The 19,171-nt window shown below is 40.1% G+C and overlaps 2 protein-coding genes across 5 annotated transcripts; one reads left to right on the top strand and one right to left on the bottom strand.

Moving 5' to 3' along the window:
• Positions 1 to 637: 637 nt before the first annotated feature.
• On the bottom strand, positions 638 to 12,758 carry gss (glutathione synthetase). 3 transcript variants are annotated; one of them, XM_089011072.1, is made up of 13 exons: positions 12,663 to 12,758; positions 8,834 to 8,966; positions 7,843 to 7,988; positions 7,552 to 7,627; positions 6,910 to 7,049; positions 6,130 to 6,246; positions 5,969 to 6,049; positions 5,752 to 5,829; positions 5,605 to 5,674; positions 4,862 to 5,056; positions 3,629 to 3,710; positions 2,929 to 3,118; positions 638 to 2,535 (listed from the first exon to the last, which is right to left on the bottom strand). In XM_089011072.1, the coding sequence occupies exons 2-13, from the start codon at positions 8,963 to 8,965 to the stop codon at positions 2,412 to 2,414; spliced, it is 1,431 nt and encodes a 476-aa protein (XP_088867198.1). In that variant the 5' UTR covers position 8,966; positions 12,663 to 12,758; the 3' UTR covers positions 638 to 2,411. The 3 variants fall into 3 exon arrangements, with proteins under 3 accessions (XP_088867198.1, XP_088867191.1, XP_088867183.1); XM_089011065.1 differs by lacking the exon at positions 12,663 to 12,758 and adding an exon at positions 9,434 to 9,544; XM_089011057.1 differs by lacking the exon at positions 12,663 to 12,758 and adding an exon at positions 9,072 to 9,092.
• Positions 9,616 to 15,966, top strand: LOC148903921 (U8 snoRNA-decapping enzyme). 2 transcript variants are annotated; one of them, XM_089011140.1, is made up of 5 exons: positions 9,616 to 9,659; positions 11,431 to 11,562; positions 11,764 to 11,804; positions 13,719 to 13,956; positions 14,065 to 15,966. In XM_089011140.1, exons 2-5 carry the CDS (start codon positions 11,431 to 11,433, stop codon positions 14,308 to 14,310), a joined length of 657 nt encoding a protein of 218 aa, XP_088867266.1. In that variant the 5' UTR covers positions 9,616 to 9,659; the 3' UTR covers positions 14,311 to 15,966. The 2 variants fall into 2 exon arrangements, with proteins under 2 accessions (XP_088867266.1, XP_088867274.1); XM_089011148.1 differs by lacking the exon at positions 9,616 to 9,659 and adding an exon at positions 9,678 to 9,872.
• Positions 15,967 to 19,171: the final 3,205 nt, after the last annotated feature.

Genomic DNA, 19,171 nt, shown 5'->3' with positions numbered 1-19,171 from the left:
ATTTCCACCTACGTAATATCAATCGTCTCCATCCCTCCCTAACTCCTCATACCACTGCTCTCCACAGTCTCATCACCTCCAATATTGATGACAGTAATTCACGTCTTTTCGGTTCCCATCACAGAATTCATAAACTTTAACTGGTCTAGAATTGTTCAGCCCGGATCAGTATTCGAAACCCTTCCTCATCTTCATCCTCTGAAAGCTCCATTGGCTCAATTTTCAAATTTAGAATAAGCTTCAATGTCCTTCTATAAATTTACAGCCATCCATAAGACCCCGCCCCATTCTGATCCTCTCCAAATATAAATTCCTCTCATTCACTCAGGTCCTCATCCTAACTTCGCCTCTGGGCGTCTCAGCTTGACGTGGAGCCCCGACCACTAGAAATCACTTCCACCCAATGTCCGTAGTATTTATTCTCTTCCCACATTCACATCCAGTCTCAAAACCCACCCTTTTGAATTCATCTCTACTTTTATTATTTATATATGTTTTTTGTGGTTTTAATATGAATGTAAGGCAGTCAAACCCCTCCAAAAATAACCAAACAAACACATATTAATAAAAATGACAAGACTGCAACAAACAAATACCAGTGGTCAAGTGATGCAATGTGAAAGAATCACAAAACATACATTTTTAAAATCATTTTATTAATTACAGTAGATGAGAAGGTACACAAACTTCACTCGGTCAACATAAAGTGACCAAATAGGCACTCGCTTCCTTTAAGCCTAGAACGTTTTGCGGTTTACACACATACCAGTTTTGTATTTCATCTAATTTTTATATTCACCGATTTCTAAAAGTTCAGAGATCCCACAGATGCAGAAGAAAATTAATCGTGTGCGCTTACTGCTGGAGGGTGTGGAGTACACAAGATTAACAACTCAGCACACCACCCATACTGTATGCATAACGCCTGTCATCATACCGAGAATGACTGACTATAAGAGCTTCTTAGGAGGACAGAAAAACATGAAAAAATAATCACTCAACACAGCCTGGGATCAAGACATTCTTACAGTACTGTGTATGACTGCACGTGAGCAGAAATACCCGATTGTCGGTATGTATGTAGAATGCTGAAAAAAGGTTTGTAGTGTTCATTCACAGTGCAGTATGACAAGAGTACCACTAGATGGACATCCATCCATCCATCCAATTTCCATACAGCTTATTCCTCATTAGGGTCGTAAAACAACACTCCTGTCAGTTTAAGACTGAATAAGGGACACTTAAGAATGTTGAATGGTACAAGTTTTAAAAAACACATCTGGATTAGTTAGGAAGACAACTGCCCAACTTTGTGTCATGTGGTCTTTTAGTACTTGTTTAAGTACTTGTTTATGGATACGGTAAGTTAACAATTCTTATATACCTTTAGTTGATAGAATGGACACCCACATTCTTACGGTTCAGTATCTGCTGATTCACATACTTGACACATCCCCAAGGTAGTTTTTTCCCCATGGAAAATATAATGTCTTTTTTTTGCTTTTTTTAGAACAATGCATTTCAATGGCTGTCACTTACAAGCTGATTAGCCGACTGGTCCCCACCCCTCAGGAATAGTGGGGTCCACCACATGTTCCCTTTCAACACATCTATGCTAATTTCCTAACTAACCCATGCTTAAAGCTATTTAGGACCATTGACATGAAAGCAAAAAGTATGTGAATATATATATATTTACAGCAAAGCCTCGAATTATTCATAACAAGGTTATACTTTGAGCTAAGTGGAAATTTTGTTGAGTGATTCATGTGTTAGCTGGAAATAATATCTAACTGTATGTTTGCCAATTTAGCTAAGTTAACTAGCTCTGTAGGCTAAAGGCTGGGGGGAGACATCCTAAATTGGTTGCCAGCCAATCGCAGGGCACACAGAGATAAACAACCATCCACTATAACACTCACACCTAAGGAGAGTGTTAAATCAGCCTTCCATACATGTCATGTCTCGTTTAATTTAGAGCGTAGATTATACCAGAATTCCATACTGTAATTATAATATGTTAAGATTAACAATAACACAAATTTGAATAAATTTTCTAAACTAATTTCATTAAACTTCAACAACTTTTACCAGCGTTTTGCTGCTTCCGTGTGATTTGAAGATATCAAATAGAACGTACCAAATGAACAAAATGATCATATAAATCACACCTCATTTTTGCCACAAAAAAATCCCAAACTGAAACTGTAAGTAGTTGTCATCCATCCCTTCTTCAATATCTTTCGATAACTTTTTAAATGCTCAATTTATATGATTCCTTCAAATGCCATTTGTCTTCTTTTCTCAAAATATTGCATGAGGTACCTGTGAATATTCCCATGAAATCCATAAAAAGATGGGACATTTGGGTGACTTCTGTTGTCCATTCAAATAGCGGTCGGTGCACCTTTTCAGAAGAGGAGCGGGTTATCCAAAACTGCCACTCCTGCTGCGACCCCACCATCCAAGTGTTCGGAACTTTTGGTCCTCAGAAGATGGCCCACACAGTCGTTCATCAACATGTTTTTACCGTGCCTGTAAAGAGATGACGTGAGGAAAAAGAAAGATATTTTGGCGTCTTCCTGATTTTAGCAATTCTTAGCTGAAACAAATATCCCACAGTGGCCGAAATGAAATTCTTCAGACGGGGTTCGGCGCTGTGCCCTAGATGCTCACAGATTCGGTCACTGTGTGCTGGTCAAACTTTCATCCGGTCGGTCGTACTCTTGCGAGTGCATGTTTCAATGTTCCGTCCATTACTTGGAAAAAAGCTAGGCGCTCTAGTTCTTTCTGTCTACCAGGGTGTGTGCACCAGAGCAGAATTTCAAATAATTAATTCATATTAAAATATATCAAAATGAATATCCAAGATTGTACGTGTACTTTACCACGTTAACGGACAATCAATCAGCAATGGTGACGGCTTACCTGACATAGGCTCCAAAAAAGCCCAGCTCACTGAGACAATTACTAATTTGGAGGGGTGTGCCTCTTCTCAACAAGTAGTTCTGTGTGGGCACAGGTTGGATCTTATCCATTAAGATGTAGGCCATTCGCTCTTCACTGCTTTTCACTTTGCCAAGGACATCACAAATCTCTTGCCCGTAAATGTTGTTTCCTTGAAATAAAGAGGTGGATTTTATTTATTCATTCATCACACAATAGACAACCAGGGCATCACAACTTTAAATATTCAAAGAGCTATTGATTGACACCCTTTTACCTACAGGGGAGAAAGAAGCAGGAACAGTAAAAGCAATAAAGATCCATTACTTTTTCCTTTGTGATAAAACTGTATATAACCATTAATGTGTAACCATACCAAAAATATAACAAAATCTGCCCATTTCAAAATTAATGGTTTGGTTATAATCCAACGGGTTCTTAGTTTTAGGGTGAAACCGTTGACCGTATTTCAATTTAGAAACACTGTCCCTTGTGGCTACATTAACCACAGTCCATTGATAATAAATAAATAAATAAATAAATAAATAAATAAACTACAAATGAAATTTATGTTCTCAATTTATTCTCTGAACCCACTAGAAGCCACAACATAGGACATAGGGATGAATCTGCCCAAACCCAGAGAACGTCACAGTAGTTTTTGCACAGCTTTAAACAGTACCTCCTCCTTCTCGCTGAGGCTTCAGGACAAATCGATTTGGCATTGCCAAAGCCATTGCAACTGTTTTGTCACCTTCTTCTCCCTTGAGGACAAAGAAGTCAAACCAAGGCAAGGATTGTCATCATTATATAACAATGACACACACACACACATGTTCATGTTTATGTTTGTTAAAGTAATTATAAGTGGCTTGCATGCTGGGTCCGAGAGGACAGTAATTTCATCTGTGCTGTATGTCATGCATATTAGCATATTTGACAATAAAGCTGACTTTGACTTTGACTTTGACCATCCAGATCATTGTAGTTACCAATTGAACAAGCATGCCATTACTATTTTTATGACGTCTCAACGTGTATCGTTTTCAGGATGGCTGTTTGGATGGGACTGAGGGTCCGGATCTCAACATGGTCATAAACAGTATCATGAATAATTGCAAGATGGCTGTTGGGATAATGTCGGAGATATTTGCTCGGACAGTTTGAGGCTTGAACACAGGAAGATTGTCATTTACTGCCAGCAGGAGGCGCAGTTTTCTTGAAGCCACTCTGTGTGTGCTTCTCGACTGACACCTGACCTCTGCAGCTTATGGATGTCCTTTGGTACAAGCACCAACATCCAAAAGAACGTTTTAATTGGTGGCTTTTCCATGAACTGATAAGATTTGTAACCTGGCTAATGAGCTCTTGTCGTACAGGGGCGAAGGAAGTACTCTTTTCCACCCCTGTACAAAGTATCAATAAATACGTACTCCCTTTGCCCAAGGCTAGATTTCTTACTCGAGGATTATAGTTTAACAGCCTGGATCTGTTCACATTAAAGAGAGCCCAAATTCTCTGTGCTCCATTGTGTACTGGCCTTGTGGTCGCACATGTTCGGCCAACCAAGCGTTCCACAGGATGGACCTTTCAAACATGATAACTTCTATTCTGTCTATTTTCTATCAGATACATTGTGGAGGCCCATGACAATGCACTTGCAGTTTTGCATATTACCCATGAGAAATGATCAGTTCATAGCTATACTGCCTTTTGTTGTATCACCTGTGTTTTTTTCAATCTTTTGCCTAGAATGTAGCCTGTTGCTTTGGCACATGCTTGACATGTTGAGGGCCAACAGCATCATCTGTGAATGGGGATTTGGGAAGCACTATCTTCCCAGTGTTGCACAAACATTTGCAGTGTTCACAGCATGACAAAAGAGCCGTACAAATGAAACATTGTTGCTGCTCACCACATCCAGAGTGTAGAGGCCAGCAAACGTGGCCCTGATTTGCGCCACAATCTGTGGCTGGTCAGGGAAAAAGTGTTCCAGAACACCGGGCTTAGCAAGCACCTGCTGGACCTTCTTCGTTCCAGCCAGGTGGGTGCTGATATCCGGACACTTGACCGCCAAAGAGCGTTCCATCATCAGGCGGGCATCCCAAGTCTATAAAAGGGAACAATGATTCTTGTGTGGTCCCAGTTCTACTCCAGTGACAACTCAGAATGGTTGAAATAAAACTTTCAAACCGTGAAACTTATATTAAATCTTTTTCGACTGAGTGATGACAAGATTTTGTTTTCTCATTTCTGAAGTTCACGGAAACAGATCTTTAAAGTGTTGAAAGTATGCATTTGCTCCCTATCCTTGACAAATAAAGATCCTATTGGGCAGCAGAGCATCAATACGTTTGTTTGACTTTGACAAAGGGAGAGGAAGTGTGTGACTGTGAGCTGATTGCACTGAAAGGAGAATTCCATCTTGTTTACATTGTTAGTGGATTTTGGAGGCTCCCCAGAAACAACACAGGGAGAGAGACAGCACATTTTCTGATCGATCAGAGAATGGAAAAGGTTTCATAGCCATGTTGCTTTTTGAGTTAAATGTTGCTCGTGTAATTGAATGAAAAATTAATCAATGTGAATTTAAAAAGATTAATGTGCTTCACCATAAATTTTAAGTAATAGGTCCACCTCTACATATTTCTGGTATACCTGTTCAGACTTGTAGTTCTGAGGCATGTAGCCATTCCTGAAGTAGACCACGGCAACTTCCTGACAATCACTGAATAAGTGGCAAGATGGAGTTGGATGAAAAGAAAATAGATTGCAGTTGGGTATTGATGGAACGATGACACTTACACAAACAGTCTCTTGTCTTTATCAAGGTTTCCCGATTCAGCAACATCCTCAAAACGCTTTCGTGTAGTGGCAATATTCCTGAAAAAAACAATTTTCAGTTTTTAACATCAAGTTTATTCAATAATACAATACATTTATATAGCGCTTTAACAACAGCTGAAGCTGCAATAAGCGTTTAATCAAATTACCCAGAAGGTTTTCAGGAATTACACCTTACCTTTTCCACAGCTCATTCTCAATAAATCGTTGATCCAGGACATTCCTCTGGTTCTCCTCCACCAAGAACATGACAACTGCTCTTTAATAAAGACATGGGATCCCGTGAAATGGGCTTATTGACAAGTGCTGTTTGTTTGTTAAGGTTTTCAGTGGACATACTGCTTTGATCCATAGAGCTCCCAGGCTTTGGCCACAGCTTTGGCCAGACCGACCGCAGGGTTATTGTCAATAATGCGCTGGCTCTCTTCTAGCCGGCCAGCGACCTGAAGAATGTGTCTGTTGTAATAAGGTAGAGGACATTTTTGTCAATATTAACTCATTGATGGCAATTCACGAATGTATTCGGGAATTGAAAATATTACATAGAGCGCCATTCCCGAATTTGTTCAGTTTTTTTTTGGATGCCGATAAAACGCTGGCCATGGCCTCGAGCAATGTTTTCCCTTCCACGAAGGAGCAGCATTTCCCTCTTTTCCATGTTAGCGCTTTGTAATAGAATTGTATAGTGCCTCAATTTTTCTTGTGATGATACTAGTGCAACGTGTTCTACGGGAGACAAATTCCTTGTGTGTTCTCCATACTTGGCAATAAAGATGATTCTGATTGTGTTCCAGCTTGTTGTTAAAGCGCTACATAAACCAACATGTATGTATTACATTGTATTTTGGACAGCTGCCCTCATTTTATGCTCATATAACTCCAGACCCATATAATTTAGGAATTAACTCTTTTTTTCTGATGAAAGAAGTGAATCTAAGGTTTCTTACGCTGCACTGGATGTTTACGTGAACATCATTGAGATTCAGGTCATTTTTTTACGTGGAGATTTTCCTTAAAGTTTTATTTGAATAACCTCAGGAGCTATCTGGTATATTAATCCCAAACCACGAGCGGTGGGTATCAAATGATTTTTGAGTTACACGGCGATGGCTACTTAACCGATGTACATCAGCCGTTCGTGATGACAGCCCTCCAAAGCTAGCAGCAAACGTGTTGATCTCAATCTGTTTTAGAGAGGTGTGTCCATCCTCCTTCTGGTCCAGCATGTAATCGGATCGATTCAGACCCAACGCAATTGACTGCAAAAATACCATACACTGTGATAAACACATTTTTTGATTTTGAAAAGGAAATGTAGTGTGTATTGTATGTACAGTACGCACGCACACGTGCACACACACGCACTTGGCCAGACTCAGAACGTGGGGGGGGTCCAAACCTTCTTGATAGCCTCCCCCACCCTCTGGAACGTTTTACTGCAACACATTCGCAACTGTACCAACCTCTAATCCTTCAAATCAGCGCATAAAACTCACCTTTTCCACAATGCTTTTCACACATTTTAGTCTCTTTTACCCATGCTTCCTTTTGTTCATTTAGATGTGTTTTATTGTCAATTATGTATGCTTATCTTCAAGTGTACATTTTATTTTGCATTTTAAGCACTTGTAAAGTGTCTTTGAGTGTGATGAAAAGAGCCTTCAAATAACATTTTTTTATTATTATTATTATTATTATTATTATTATTTATTTGTTTATTTATTTATTGAAAAATCATGTTATTGAGGTGTGCTGTTATACCTGCAACCTTCCTTCTTTAAGAACCTGCTGGTGGATCTTGAACAATCTGGCAGTGAAATCATCCACAGCAATGGTGCTACAGTAGAATACAAAAAAAATGTGTCAAAATAAGAAGGCAATTTTTTTTTCATTGTATTTTTGACTGTTTATCCATTAGCTTCACAAACACTTGGTTATTTTAGAGGATTGTCCGACCAACATTCTCCGGTTCAAATTTCAAGCATCTTTCTTATTTCACGAGACATGTCGCGATCGCTTATTTTCTATCCCAGTATGAAGTTGTCACTTTACCTGTCAAGCGCCTCTTGCAGGAAGTCAGGATCTTGGCTGATCTTATCTACCAGTGTGTTATAATGAGTTTGCACTGCCATGGCTTGGAGGAAAGGAGCTTTCGGCACAGGTGTCGGGAAGAGCGTGAAGGGGGCATATGTCACCACCTAAAATACAAAGGTCCAAACATGATACACAAGTGATTGTTAGGAACAAAATGGGGAGCCACATTTGGATTGACACTTCTTTGGTCCACAGTTCACCCCTCGACAAAGGATCTTGAAAATCATGTTGAGTAGTTTTGTCCAATTAGAATCAGAATCAGAATCAGAATCAGAATCAGAATCATCTTTATTGCCAAGTATGTAGAACACACAAGGAATTTGTTTCCGGTAGAACACGCTGCACTAGTATCGTTGTCAAAAAAACTGCTAAGTGGCACTATACAGTTCCATTTTGGCTACTGTTGAATATTAGGCTAAATAACTAATAAGAATGTCACAAGACATATGCCAATGCCTCTTTACCATCCAGACACACAATGACATTGATGTCATTGAAGTGTTGGTATCGTACTTTAAAGGCAACAGGGATGACAATGCTTTGTGAGATGACTGAAAATTATAAATCCGCTTGAGCCTGTTCAGCAAGCACCACGTGTCTGCGCCAGCCGCACTTCCGTCACAATGCCAATGGCGCATGACACGTTGAGTAAAGAGAAGTCAGAAATGTTGTGATAATGTCTCATTTAGGCGGAATGAAAAATAAAATGCAAAAAAAGTGTTGAAATTACTGTATAATTATCTTAATTATAATTATCTCAACCCCTAAAAACCATCTTGTCGGTCAGTGAATGGTTGCCAGTCCACAAAAAGCTTTAATATTATGGTACTTTGAATACATTACTATTTCTTTAACAGGTAACTAATAACTGTATCTGAATACACCTTTAAAAGTGACCCTCCCAATGCGGGTCCCGAATACTGCTGCTCATAAGATGGAAAATTCTCACCTCTGAGGAGTTGGGGGATTCTTTAACCCTCATAAGGACACCTTGTAAAAGTGCTTTATCTTTTGCCACAGCCACTAAATCATTTATGAGGGTTCCATTCGTCAGAAGATCACTTGGTATCCCTTGGGCCATTCTGGAAGACATTTCAGACAGAAAACACACATGAATATATTGCTAAGAAATCAAACTTTATAGAATAATCACGCAGGTAGATGTTTGCAATCACATTCAGATGTACCTGTTAACCAGTGAAGTGTCAAACATAATATTCAGCTGGCAGAAATATTTTAACATACATTTTAATTGTGAGTGGGCAGCATGAGATCGGTTCATACCCAGTGACGGTGTGGACGAGTTGTGCGACTGAGTGACGACCAGTTCTGGGTAGTGTATGTATTTCCGTCAAATTTTGATATGCGGTGTTGAAAACCGATGGGTGGATGTTTGACACGTAATAACGCAGCTATTAGCCTTATGCAAACATAATTTTAACAAAGCGCAGGACAAGGTCTTAACCACAATAATCATCCATTTTGAGTGTCTTTCTTAGTGTGTAGTACAAACATTATTGGCGTTAAAGTTGGACGAATGTTAAGATACCTGTGTTAGATTTAGGAATTACGTCTGGCTGTCCAATGGAACGGTGAATCCCACCGCTGACAAAAATTGCTTGCTCAGTTCTCCTTCCACTCGGAAGTGCAAACGTGTCCAATCACGTGTAGTCTTTCTGCACCTCCTCCGCAATTGGCTATGCGTTATCACGTGATTAAGTACCCAATCGCCAGTCGAACACATTAAATCCAAGAAGTTGCCGTGCTAACGGAAAGTAAGGCTTTCCAACCCTCTTCTTCTCGTCTCTTCTTTTGCAGTTTGCAATTTTATGCATTGCACGATAATGCGTGGCGAACAACTCAACGAGTGAGCTTCTGTATGGCATAATTGTCATTTCCAGTTTCTGGGTTTGAAACTACTTCTGAAAACCGTCACATACAGTGTCAGAAATCATGAAGCGGGATATTTTCGTACTCGCGACTCTGTGGTGCGTGTTAAAATAATGTGAGCGTTACAAAAGTGTAAATTAGATGTAAATAAAAAAAAATCTATCCATTTTCCGTACCCCTTATTCCTCATTAGGGTCGCGGGGGGTGCTGGAGCCCTTCCCAGCTGTCTTGGGGCAAAAATGCAAAAAAAAAAAAAAAAATTTTTATTTGTGCATTCAATTTGTATAAAATTTGTATAAATACAGAGGGTTGTGTGAGTAAGGGTTTCCGATGTAAAAGCTTGTCCAAAACAAACGTGAATCAAACCTCTGAAGATGGAGGACAATGATTCGGTGTGGCGACCCCTTGAAGGGAAAAGCCGAAAGGAAAAACAAGAATTAGTATAAAAAAATATACATATGTTTTACATTTTCTTTTGTTTCACCTCACAAATGAGCTGTCTGTATTGTGTCAATAGTTTCTTTATAAAGTGAGTATTGTGGTAAAAATCGGGAGTCTCCCGACCAAATCGTGAGACTTAACATGTATGCGTCACATTATAAATTGCTGCGTGGTGTCTATTAATAACCATGTAAGACCTGACCCATGAAAGAATAGCCAGAAAATATGGTTTTTGGGAACTGAGATGTTAATTAACCTTTAGAATAAAACCCACAACCATTTTTTGCTATATTATGTTGTTTATGAGAAATTGTTTTTGTATGACATTTGATAGAGTGAGCGCTTTTGGCAACTTGAAAGTCATAGAAAGCCACTTTGTCCCGCACATCCCCACATCTTGAAACCTCATTTGTCCATCAGAGTCAGCAATTTCTGAAATCAATCTTCCTTCACAGGACCAATTTACGAACATGGTAATCTCCTTCACGGGAAGAGGTCATTAGGCACTTTACAAATCTATCAGTTCATGGAAAGGACAACCAATTAAAATGTCTATGTTGTGTTGTTTTATACTTGTTGGTGCTTGGGACATCCAGGGGTGTGGTAGTCAAATCAAGAAGACTATGTTTTACTAATGTATCACTTAAATTTGCATATACAGTGATAATTCGGTTTACGAACCCCATTGGCTTACGAACTTTTCGGTTTACGAACGTTACATTTATGAAAATGTTACCTTGGCATACAAACTATTTTTCAGAATACACACGGAGCGCCACAATCAGTGATGTGTCGTTGGCGAACGAGCCCATTCTCCGAACAAGAAAATTGCAGCCGACTGTTTTTGGCCTCTATTCACAAAATATCACTGAATGATTAAACATCATTCAGTGATATTTAACCTAACAATTCCCAGAACAACACCTGGAACATGTGGAAGGTCTCCGGAGAACTTGCTGGTTCAACCATCTACCAACAGGGGGTGCTAAAACATTATGTGTCCCCCACGCCACTTCATGGCCGCATGTTTTTTTTTATGCTTGACTATGAGCAACTTGGAGCAATAAGAGAAATGAAACGATGTCTTACTGTCCGTCCCTACACGGCAGAAGGGCAACGTTCAAAGATATGAGAAAGCTCTGAACTGTGATGAGTGTATCACAGTGTATTGTATCATATTGTATCACAGTGCGCTGTGTGTTTCTGTACTTGTAGATGGCAAATGGACAGATGTCAAGGGCTGAAGCATTAGCCTGCTCAGGCTACAGACACGCATGTCATGTGATGCTCTACTCTGATACGAAAAGTCTGCTTTTTGGTTCACTTCCCATCAAACATATCATACTGGTAAGAGGGGAAAAAATCAGGTATAAATGTAAGAATGCCATCAGCAATTGTCGCTATTTAATCTTTTATTCTTATTATTATTGTTATTATTATTATATTTTTTGTACTTACATCATCGCAATTTTATGTTTCACATGTATTCACGTGTTTGGAAGCAATAGTGTGTGAGTGTATAACAGGCGTTCTTGTAACATCCCACAGATGCAGTTGCGCTTTGACGGTCTGCTGGGTTTCCCTGGCGGGTGAGTGTCTCCTATTGCTTTTATTTTATTTCTTCACATCTATCAAACATTTTTCTGTATGATCTCTAAATGTATTTCAAATATCTGATTATTTTGTTCAGTTTCTGACATGTTTTTATGATTCACTATATTTTACTAATTACATTGAACTCAACTTAACTGATTCACTGCCCAACGAAGTGCACAAATGTGTCCACTCCAGTGCCAGGGTTTTGTCATTTTCACTAAAATTGCTGGACGGAGTTTTAGGACTACATAAACATTCAAGGCAGCGTAAGAAACCTTAAACTCTTTTCTTTTATCAGAAAAAAAAGTTAATTCCGAAATTATATGGTTCTGGAGTTCTACGAACTTGAAATGAGGGTGGCTGTCCAAAATACAATTCAGTACATTTTTCCACTACGCGACTAATAAAGGTAAATCCAATACAGGTACATATTGGTTCATATAGTGCTTTAACAACACCTGAAGCTGTAATAAAGCGCTAACATGGAAAAAAAGGGAAATGCTGTCCCTTCGTGGAAGGAAAGCACATTGCTAGAGGTCTGACTTGCGGTTTATCGCACCCCCGCAAGAAAAAAAAACAAAACCCGAACAAATTCGGGAATGGCGCTCCACGTCATATTTTCAATTCCCCAATAAATTTGAGTGTGGCAGTAAATGAGTTCAAAAGAAAGACATCTTATCGTGCAAGACCTGAATGGATCATAAGACTTTGGTTCAAAGAGAATGTCAATAATGCATCTTTAGTGCCTGGCTTCATTAGGGTCACAGGTGAGCCGGGGCAGGGGTCAGGAACCTATTTGAGAGCCATATAAGCAAAGTGAGAGTATATATACATTTTGTGATGATACTCACCATTAATATGAATGGTTTTCCGTTCCTCATGATTGGTCAATATCCAGCCAAACCATCGGAATCAAAAAGTCAACTTGCTGGGTCCATATGCGAAGTTACTGCTCGCTAGCCTGCACACTGATCATTAGCTTTCACGCTTGCTTTCTGCTGTCTCTCGCAGAGTATGTTGATGCGAACGTAGCATGGGGCGTGTCAAAGTGCCACTGACATTTGACTGTTTCATTGATGATATTGTTTCATTGCAAATTAGATTCATGGCAGAACCTGTTCTCTCCACAAAGGCGAATGCTTCGGTGCATTCAACTGGAATTGTACAATGCTCATCATCTTTTTTTCTTTTCGCCATTTTATTCGTTGGTCATTAACTTTGAGCTAATGACGGAGTGGGCTTATTCAAAAGGGGGCGTTTACCTGTTTCGACAGCAACGACAACATAGGTCAGTATCATCCAATCAAAATTGCTCTTTCACCCCACTGCAGCCTAAACAGAAAATGAGCAGCCAAAAAGAGAGAATATTTTATCTCCGAGCCAGATGCAATCATCGAAAGAGCCATATATTCCCGACCCCTGAGCTAGAGCCAATCTCTGATGTCTTCTGGGCAAGATTTGGTGTCCTTTGAGCACTAGTAACAAATACAGCAAATCGCAAGACCATATTGAGTTGAACTGTTTCAAAATTATCATATTTGGTAATTTTGTAATCTTGTTCAAATGTCCAAAACCAACACAGGAGAAGATCGATGAATGGGGAAAAAACTTGATGGCCGACAGAACTTCATAAGAAGCAGTCTGGCAAATTGAAAATGCATAAGCCAGGTTGCTCAGTATCATTGAGCAAACAGCAAAATCCAGCAAAACAAAGGTTTGAACTCACCTGTTTCCAATTTACCTGGGGGCGTGTGAGATTCACACTTCATCCGAATGGCCTTTTTTTTAATCAATCTGGTGTCCATGTTGATTCAAACACATATGGAAGGTCACTTTGGAGCAATTTCCCCCAAATTGTTGATACACATTCCTATTTTATTTCCAACATTTGACCTCCTATCCTCCAGGTTTGTGAATCAATTAGAAGAGAGTCTGGAGGTGGGACTTCGTAGAGAATTACAGGAGGAGCTGGGTGTGACCCTTTCAATATCTGAAAGCGATCATGTGGGTGCTCGCCATGCCCCTCAACCCGCTCACAATTCCTACCGCCTCATCACTCACTTCTATGTGAAGAGGCTAAAGGAGGAGCAGATTAAGGAGATAGAGCAAGCATCCACCTCCACAGCAAGAGATCATGGCCAGGAGGTAGTGTATGTGTGTGTGTCTTGTGTCTTGCGTCGACAATGCCAGATTGCAGCCATGTCCCCAATCTCCTGATCCATTCCCCACTGCCTCTTTCTCTCTTACGGCAAGGTCCTTGGCATGGTCCGAGTCCCTCTGTACACTCTAAAAAGTGGGAAAGGCCTCTCCTTGTTCCTGTCGCACGCTTTCATTGGACATGCTCGCACCGAGCTGGTCGATTCTCTTCTCCGCCTCCACCTGATTGACCCAAAGGTCCTGTACAGAGCCCTCGAGTTCTCACTGAAAACACATGTAGACAATGCAGAGGACCTGCATGCGGCACTTGCGCTGACGGCAGCCAAAAGGGATGCGCCTTGAATCACGGTCACTCAACTACATACAGATGGATAGTCACGATATAGATAAATACATGTAGATAAATCAACTTTTGTGTGTCTATTCTAAAAGCAAAATAAATACAATTGTGCCACTCAATAGTTAGTTTCATTTAACATCTTGTTGCTATAGTTGTTTTAAGATTTTCACTTGCATTGGTGTATATTTGCAAATTGCAATATTAAAAATCTATGCACCCATCCATCTCTTCAATGTTATTATACATTACATCTTCTTGGTCTCGACCCCCGGCTGACAGACATGACTTCCTATTTATAGTAGATGTTTGTGTAACTATTTTACATTGTTTTTATCCAGACACAAATTGAGTTGCCTGCTATTTTGCTGTTCAACGTTGCATACGCGTTGCATACGCGATTCCAGTGAGATCTCTGTGAAGTGTACTTAATCACCCAACCATTGAACTCATTCAGTGCCAGACGATGTGCACAAATGTTTCCACTCCAGTGCCAGGGTTTTTTTTCATTGTCACTCGAATTCCAGAAACCACAGAATATTGAGCTCTAGGACTACATAAACATTCAATCCAGCAGAAGAAACCTTAGACTCTCTACTTTCATCAGAAAAAAATGTTAATTCCTAAATTATATGAGTCTGGAGCTTGAAATGAGGGCGGCTGTCCAAAATACAATGCAATACATACATATTGGGTCCTATAGCGCTTTAATAACAGCTGAAGCTGGAACAAAGCGCTAACATGGAAAAAAGGAAATGCTGCCCCTTGTGGATGATGAAAAAAACATAATAATACACTTCATTTCTAAGCTCATTATCTATCTATCTATCTATCTATCTATCTATCTATCTATCTATCTATCTATCTATCTATCTATCTATCTATCTATCTATCTATCTATCTATCTATCTATCTATCTATCTATCTATCTATCTATCTATCTATCTATCTATCTATCTATCTATCTATCTATCTATCTATCTATCTATCTATCTATCTATCTATCTATCTATCTATCTATCCATCCATCCTTTTGGCTTTTCCCTTCAAGGGGTCGCCACAGCGAATCAGTGTCCTCCATCTTCAGAGGTTCTATTCGCATCTTTGTTTTGGCCAAGCTTTTACGTCGGATGCCCTTCCTGACACAACCCTCTATTTATCCGGGCTTGGGACCGGCACAAGAAGACGTATGTCCCCTTGTGGCTACAGAACAAGCAACTCGCTCAGTAAAAGGCTCCCAAACACAAAATGGTCACCGGCACAGCAACAATCAAAAAAGCAAAAGAGTCTGCACTAACATGGTCACATTCAAAGTAAAATAACCAATTAGTCTGAGAGTACCCGCCCTTTCCTGGATTTGAACATAATGGCCTGTTTTTTTTCCAGTGTTGTTTATGAAGTTTGAGCACGTTGCTGGGCAATCCGCGGATTAATTACGTGCGTGACATGCTATATAGCCTGCAGCGGAAGATTTTATTCTGTTTAAGTGTACCCTCGGTGCACATGAGGCGGCTGCACCAGATGTTGATAACCTCCTTCCCAGACAATGTTGCACCGCCATACTGCTGTCCTAAATGTGGACAACGTTCACAGTCAAAGTGCTGGCGTTGTACCCGCCTGAATGTAAGATAGAGTATTTCTCAAATCAAGTTTATTACATAACATTCAGTGAGGGAAACACCCAGGAATCATAAATCCATCACACATGTTGATGAATGATTTCATTATGTTGTAAAGGCCATCACTCACGGTGACCTCTACTTTTAACAGCATTCGGAATTTCAAACAATGAATGCATTTGTCCGCCGAACTGTGTTTACGGTCTTGTAATGAGCTGCTTGTGATGCTCTGCATCCAGGATTACAGACAGCAAACGTCTCTGTCTGTCTCTCAGTGTATGTTGGCGGCTTATTTCATCCATCACCGTGGGTGTGTGTGTGTGCAAGTCATATGACAAGGTCATAAGAATAATATTTGCGAGAGGGAGAGAGAAATTGGTGTCGGATGGGGGGCTTGGGGGGATAGATGGGTAGATGCATGCGCGCGGGGAGGGAGGTCGAGCAAGAACAAGGGATGCTGAGGGAAAAAGATGGTATATTCATAGCAGCAGCGGTATTTATAGCCGCCCGGAGGAGAGGAGAGTGTGGGGGCGTGACTTAGTTGGCTTCATGAGGTAGAGAGGGAGGGAATGGGAGGAGTCAAGCATCTCTGGTGTGAGTGGGAGGCTATTTAGCGTATTTGGCAGGAGGGGGGACGGTTAGAGGGGAGCGAGGGCTGTTTTTGAGGCTGAGATGCAAAGGAGAGGGAGATGGGGGTGGGGGGGGGCAAGAAGAGTACTGAGCTGAGAGCAATCTGACAGATTCAAACGCACACGACTCTGGCTGTCTGGGAGGAGAACGAGGGATGGGAGAAGAGATCTAAGGAAAAGATAGTAAGAGAGCAGAGGAGCACAAAGTGAGGTATGCAGCGCTGACAGCCGGTGTGTGTGAGAGCGCGTGTTCGTTTACGCGTGAGTGGTGCATGATTGTGTAGATGTAAAGTGAATGACTTTGTGTTGGTGTGGTTTTTAATTTGGGGCTTTCAAAAGCATTTGTAGATAACACATGCTGACTACGATTATGTAACGCGTGCGTGATGTCTAGCGCGTGCGTGCGTTTGCTCGTGTAATTACGCTGAGGTGTTTATGTGGCTATTGTGTGGAGCTGTGCCACAGTGTCTCATTGGTCGCAGGAGGTGAGTTATGGCAATTGTAAATAAAAGTCAACACATCACATCGAATCATTCTTTAAATCAATACCCTTGTCAAGCATCGATGCTGTTTTCCCTCTATTAAAATAAACATATGTCACATGAGTGGTATTTATTTTTTTTGCTTCGCATAAATACAAATATTGGTAAATAAAAACGGAATCTATTGCCTGTTGGTGAATTTACTGTATATACTTACAAAAGAAATAATGAGGAAATAAACTGCTAAATAAGTAAAGAACTTCTCATTGGCCTGTGCCAGGAATAGTTTCGTGTTGGGGAACCAAGGAGTTTTGGACAATGCCGAGGAAGTGCAACCCCAACCATTGCCAATACCCATTTGGTTGTGCTATCCAAATATGAGCCTATGCCACCCACATTGATGGAGATGCAGGTGTGTCGCACTTGGTTGCCCAAAGGGCACCTTGACTATTTTTGGGTAGAAAACTGGTCCCCAACAGCAGGGGAAGAATAAAAAAAATAATTATCACAAAACACGTTCATTGATAATGTGAATATATGAAATATAACTCCTGGAAGTATGCGAATATGCTGTTAGCATATTAATGGGATTTCACATTGATTCTAGCATTCGTAGTGTTAATGTTGCTAAAATAAGGCAGAAGAAAAACATTTTTTTTCCTGTCATACTATTTACTCGGTCAATGGGTCCCAGCATAGCGCCGATCCTATTGGGGTTACATGATTCAGAAAATCTGAAAAAAATGTGTCCCAACATTTAGTGAGCTACTATGTCCATTTTTACATGAGAATAATCTCATTGCACACACATGAAAATGTCCTTAATGAATATCAAACTCAATTCACAATGAGCTTGTCTCAAATAACTGTTTAGTCGACTATAAACTGATATACGTACTTGCAAGAAACTGTGACTTATTCCGTTGTATGAAAGGCAACAGGTGGTTGGAAAGTTTCATTGTACCTTTCTGCTATGGAAAGGACCTGAATTCAATTGATCTTAATGTCACTTTACTTTGCCGATATTGATAGATGGGTAAAAAGATTATTTTAACTACTGGTACAAGATTTGGCTGCAAATTCAGCCAAATTGTAAAATTTTCCACAGCACCCATTTTGAACTCTAAGGAGGTATAGTATTGTATTTAAAATGCAAATACCACCTTTAATAATATACCTAATAAGGCCAAAAAATAAATAATGATTTGCATGTAAAACTCTGCCTTATTTAATCAAAATTAACCTTTTGACATACTCACAGATCCTTTGCAGATTTCTGGCTAAACATCAATGAATGCATGCCATCCTTTGGAAAACGTTTCCAGCGGCGCTTTAAAGACTTTCTAGAAAGCAGGTGATAGAAGTTTATTGTTATGAACCATTTCCCCCACCTGTGAGAATATCCTTCTAGTAAGCCAAATGGATTTAAGGGTCACACATCAGTGAATGTACAATGGCATGCAAGTTGGTCAAGGCACATGCGGTAAGAACAGTGGAATTGTGCGAATTCGATTATTGATGTGGCCCTGCTAATGAGGAACAATGCCACTTGTCGTCAAACTGACTTTGCCACTCATTGCAGTGTGCTGAAACCTGTCAAGACAGGATGTGGTGAGTCATTGCTTTTTTTCTGTCATCGCCTCTTATGCAAACCACTCAAAAAAGCACACTGAGGTGAAAGTGTGGATGAGTACTCGACTTTGCGGTGCTGTTACCATTTCCGAGTCTTACTTTTGTTTTCACAGCTCATTGACTGCATTTCCAGACGATGTGTGATTTAAATTACTGTGGTTACGAGTCAATTCACAAGTGTTAATAAAGATGGCAAAAACATTGACGAGACTGAAAAACGTCTCTGTTTGTCCATCTGTTTATCACAAGGACACTTGCTCCATCACAGATGTAATGTTTGTTCATCAATGCTGAAAGATGGATGACCTGGTGATTATTTCTAGACATAGAGTATGAGTAGTGGGATTATGAAATAATTTTCAGTATGAAGTATTGACAAGCATGTAGTCCCCCAAAGTGACATGACTATTTTTGATTCTACGGTTAGGACATCGGTTCCATCGTGTCATGCACTTCAGAATCGTCTTATTGGCCACGTTTCTAAACCACTCAAGGAATTTGTTT

The sequence above is a fragment of the Hippocampus bargibanti genome, linkage group LG01 (genome assembly GCF_051943395.1).
Source record: "Hippocampus bargibanti isolate YZ-2025 linkage group LG01, ASM5194339v1, whole genome shotgun sequence".
NCBI lineage: Eukaryota > Metazoa > Chordata > Actinopteri > Syngnathiformes > Syngnathidae > Hippocampus > Hippocampus bargibanti.
Note: the sequence above shows the minus strand (reverse complement) of the source record. Positions and strands in the feature narration are given on the sequence as shown.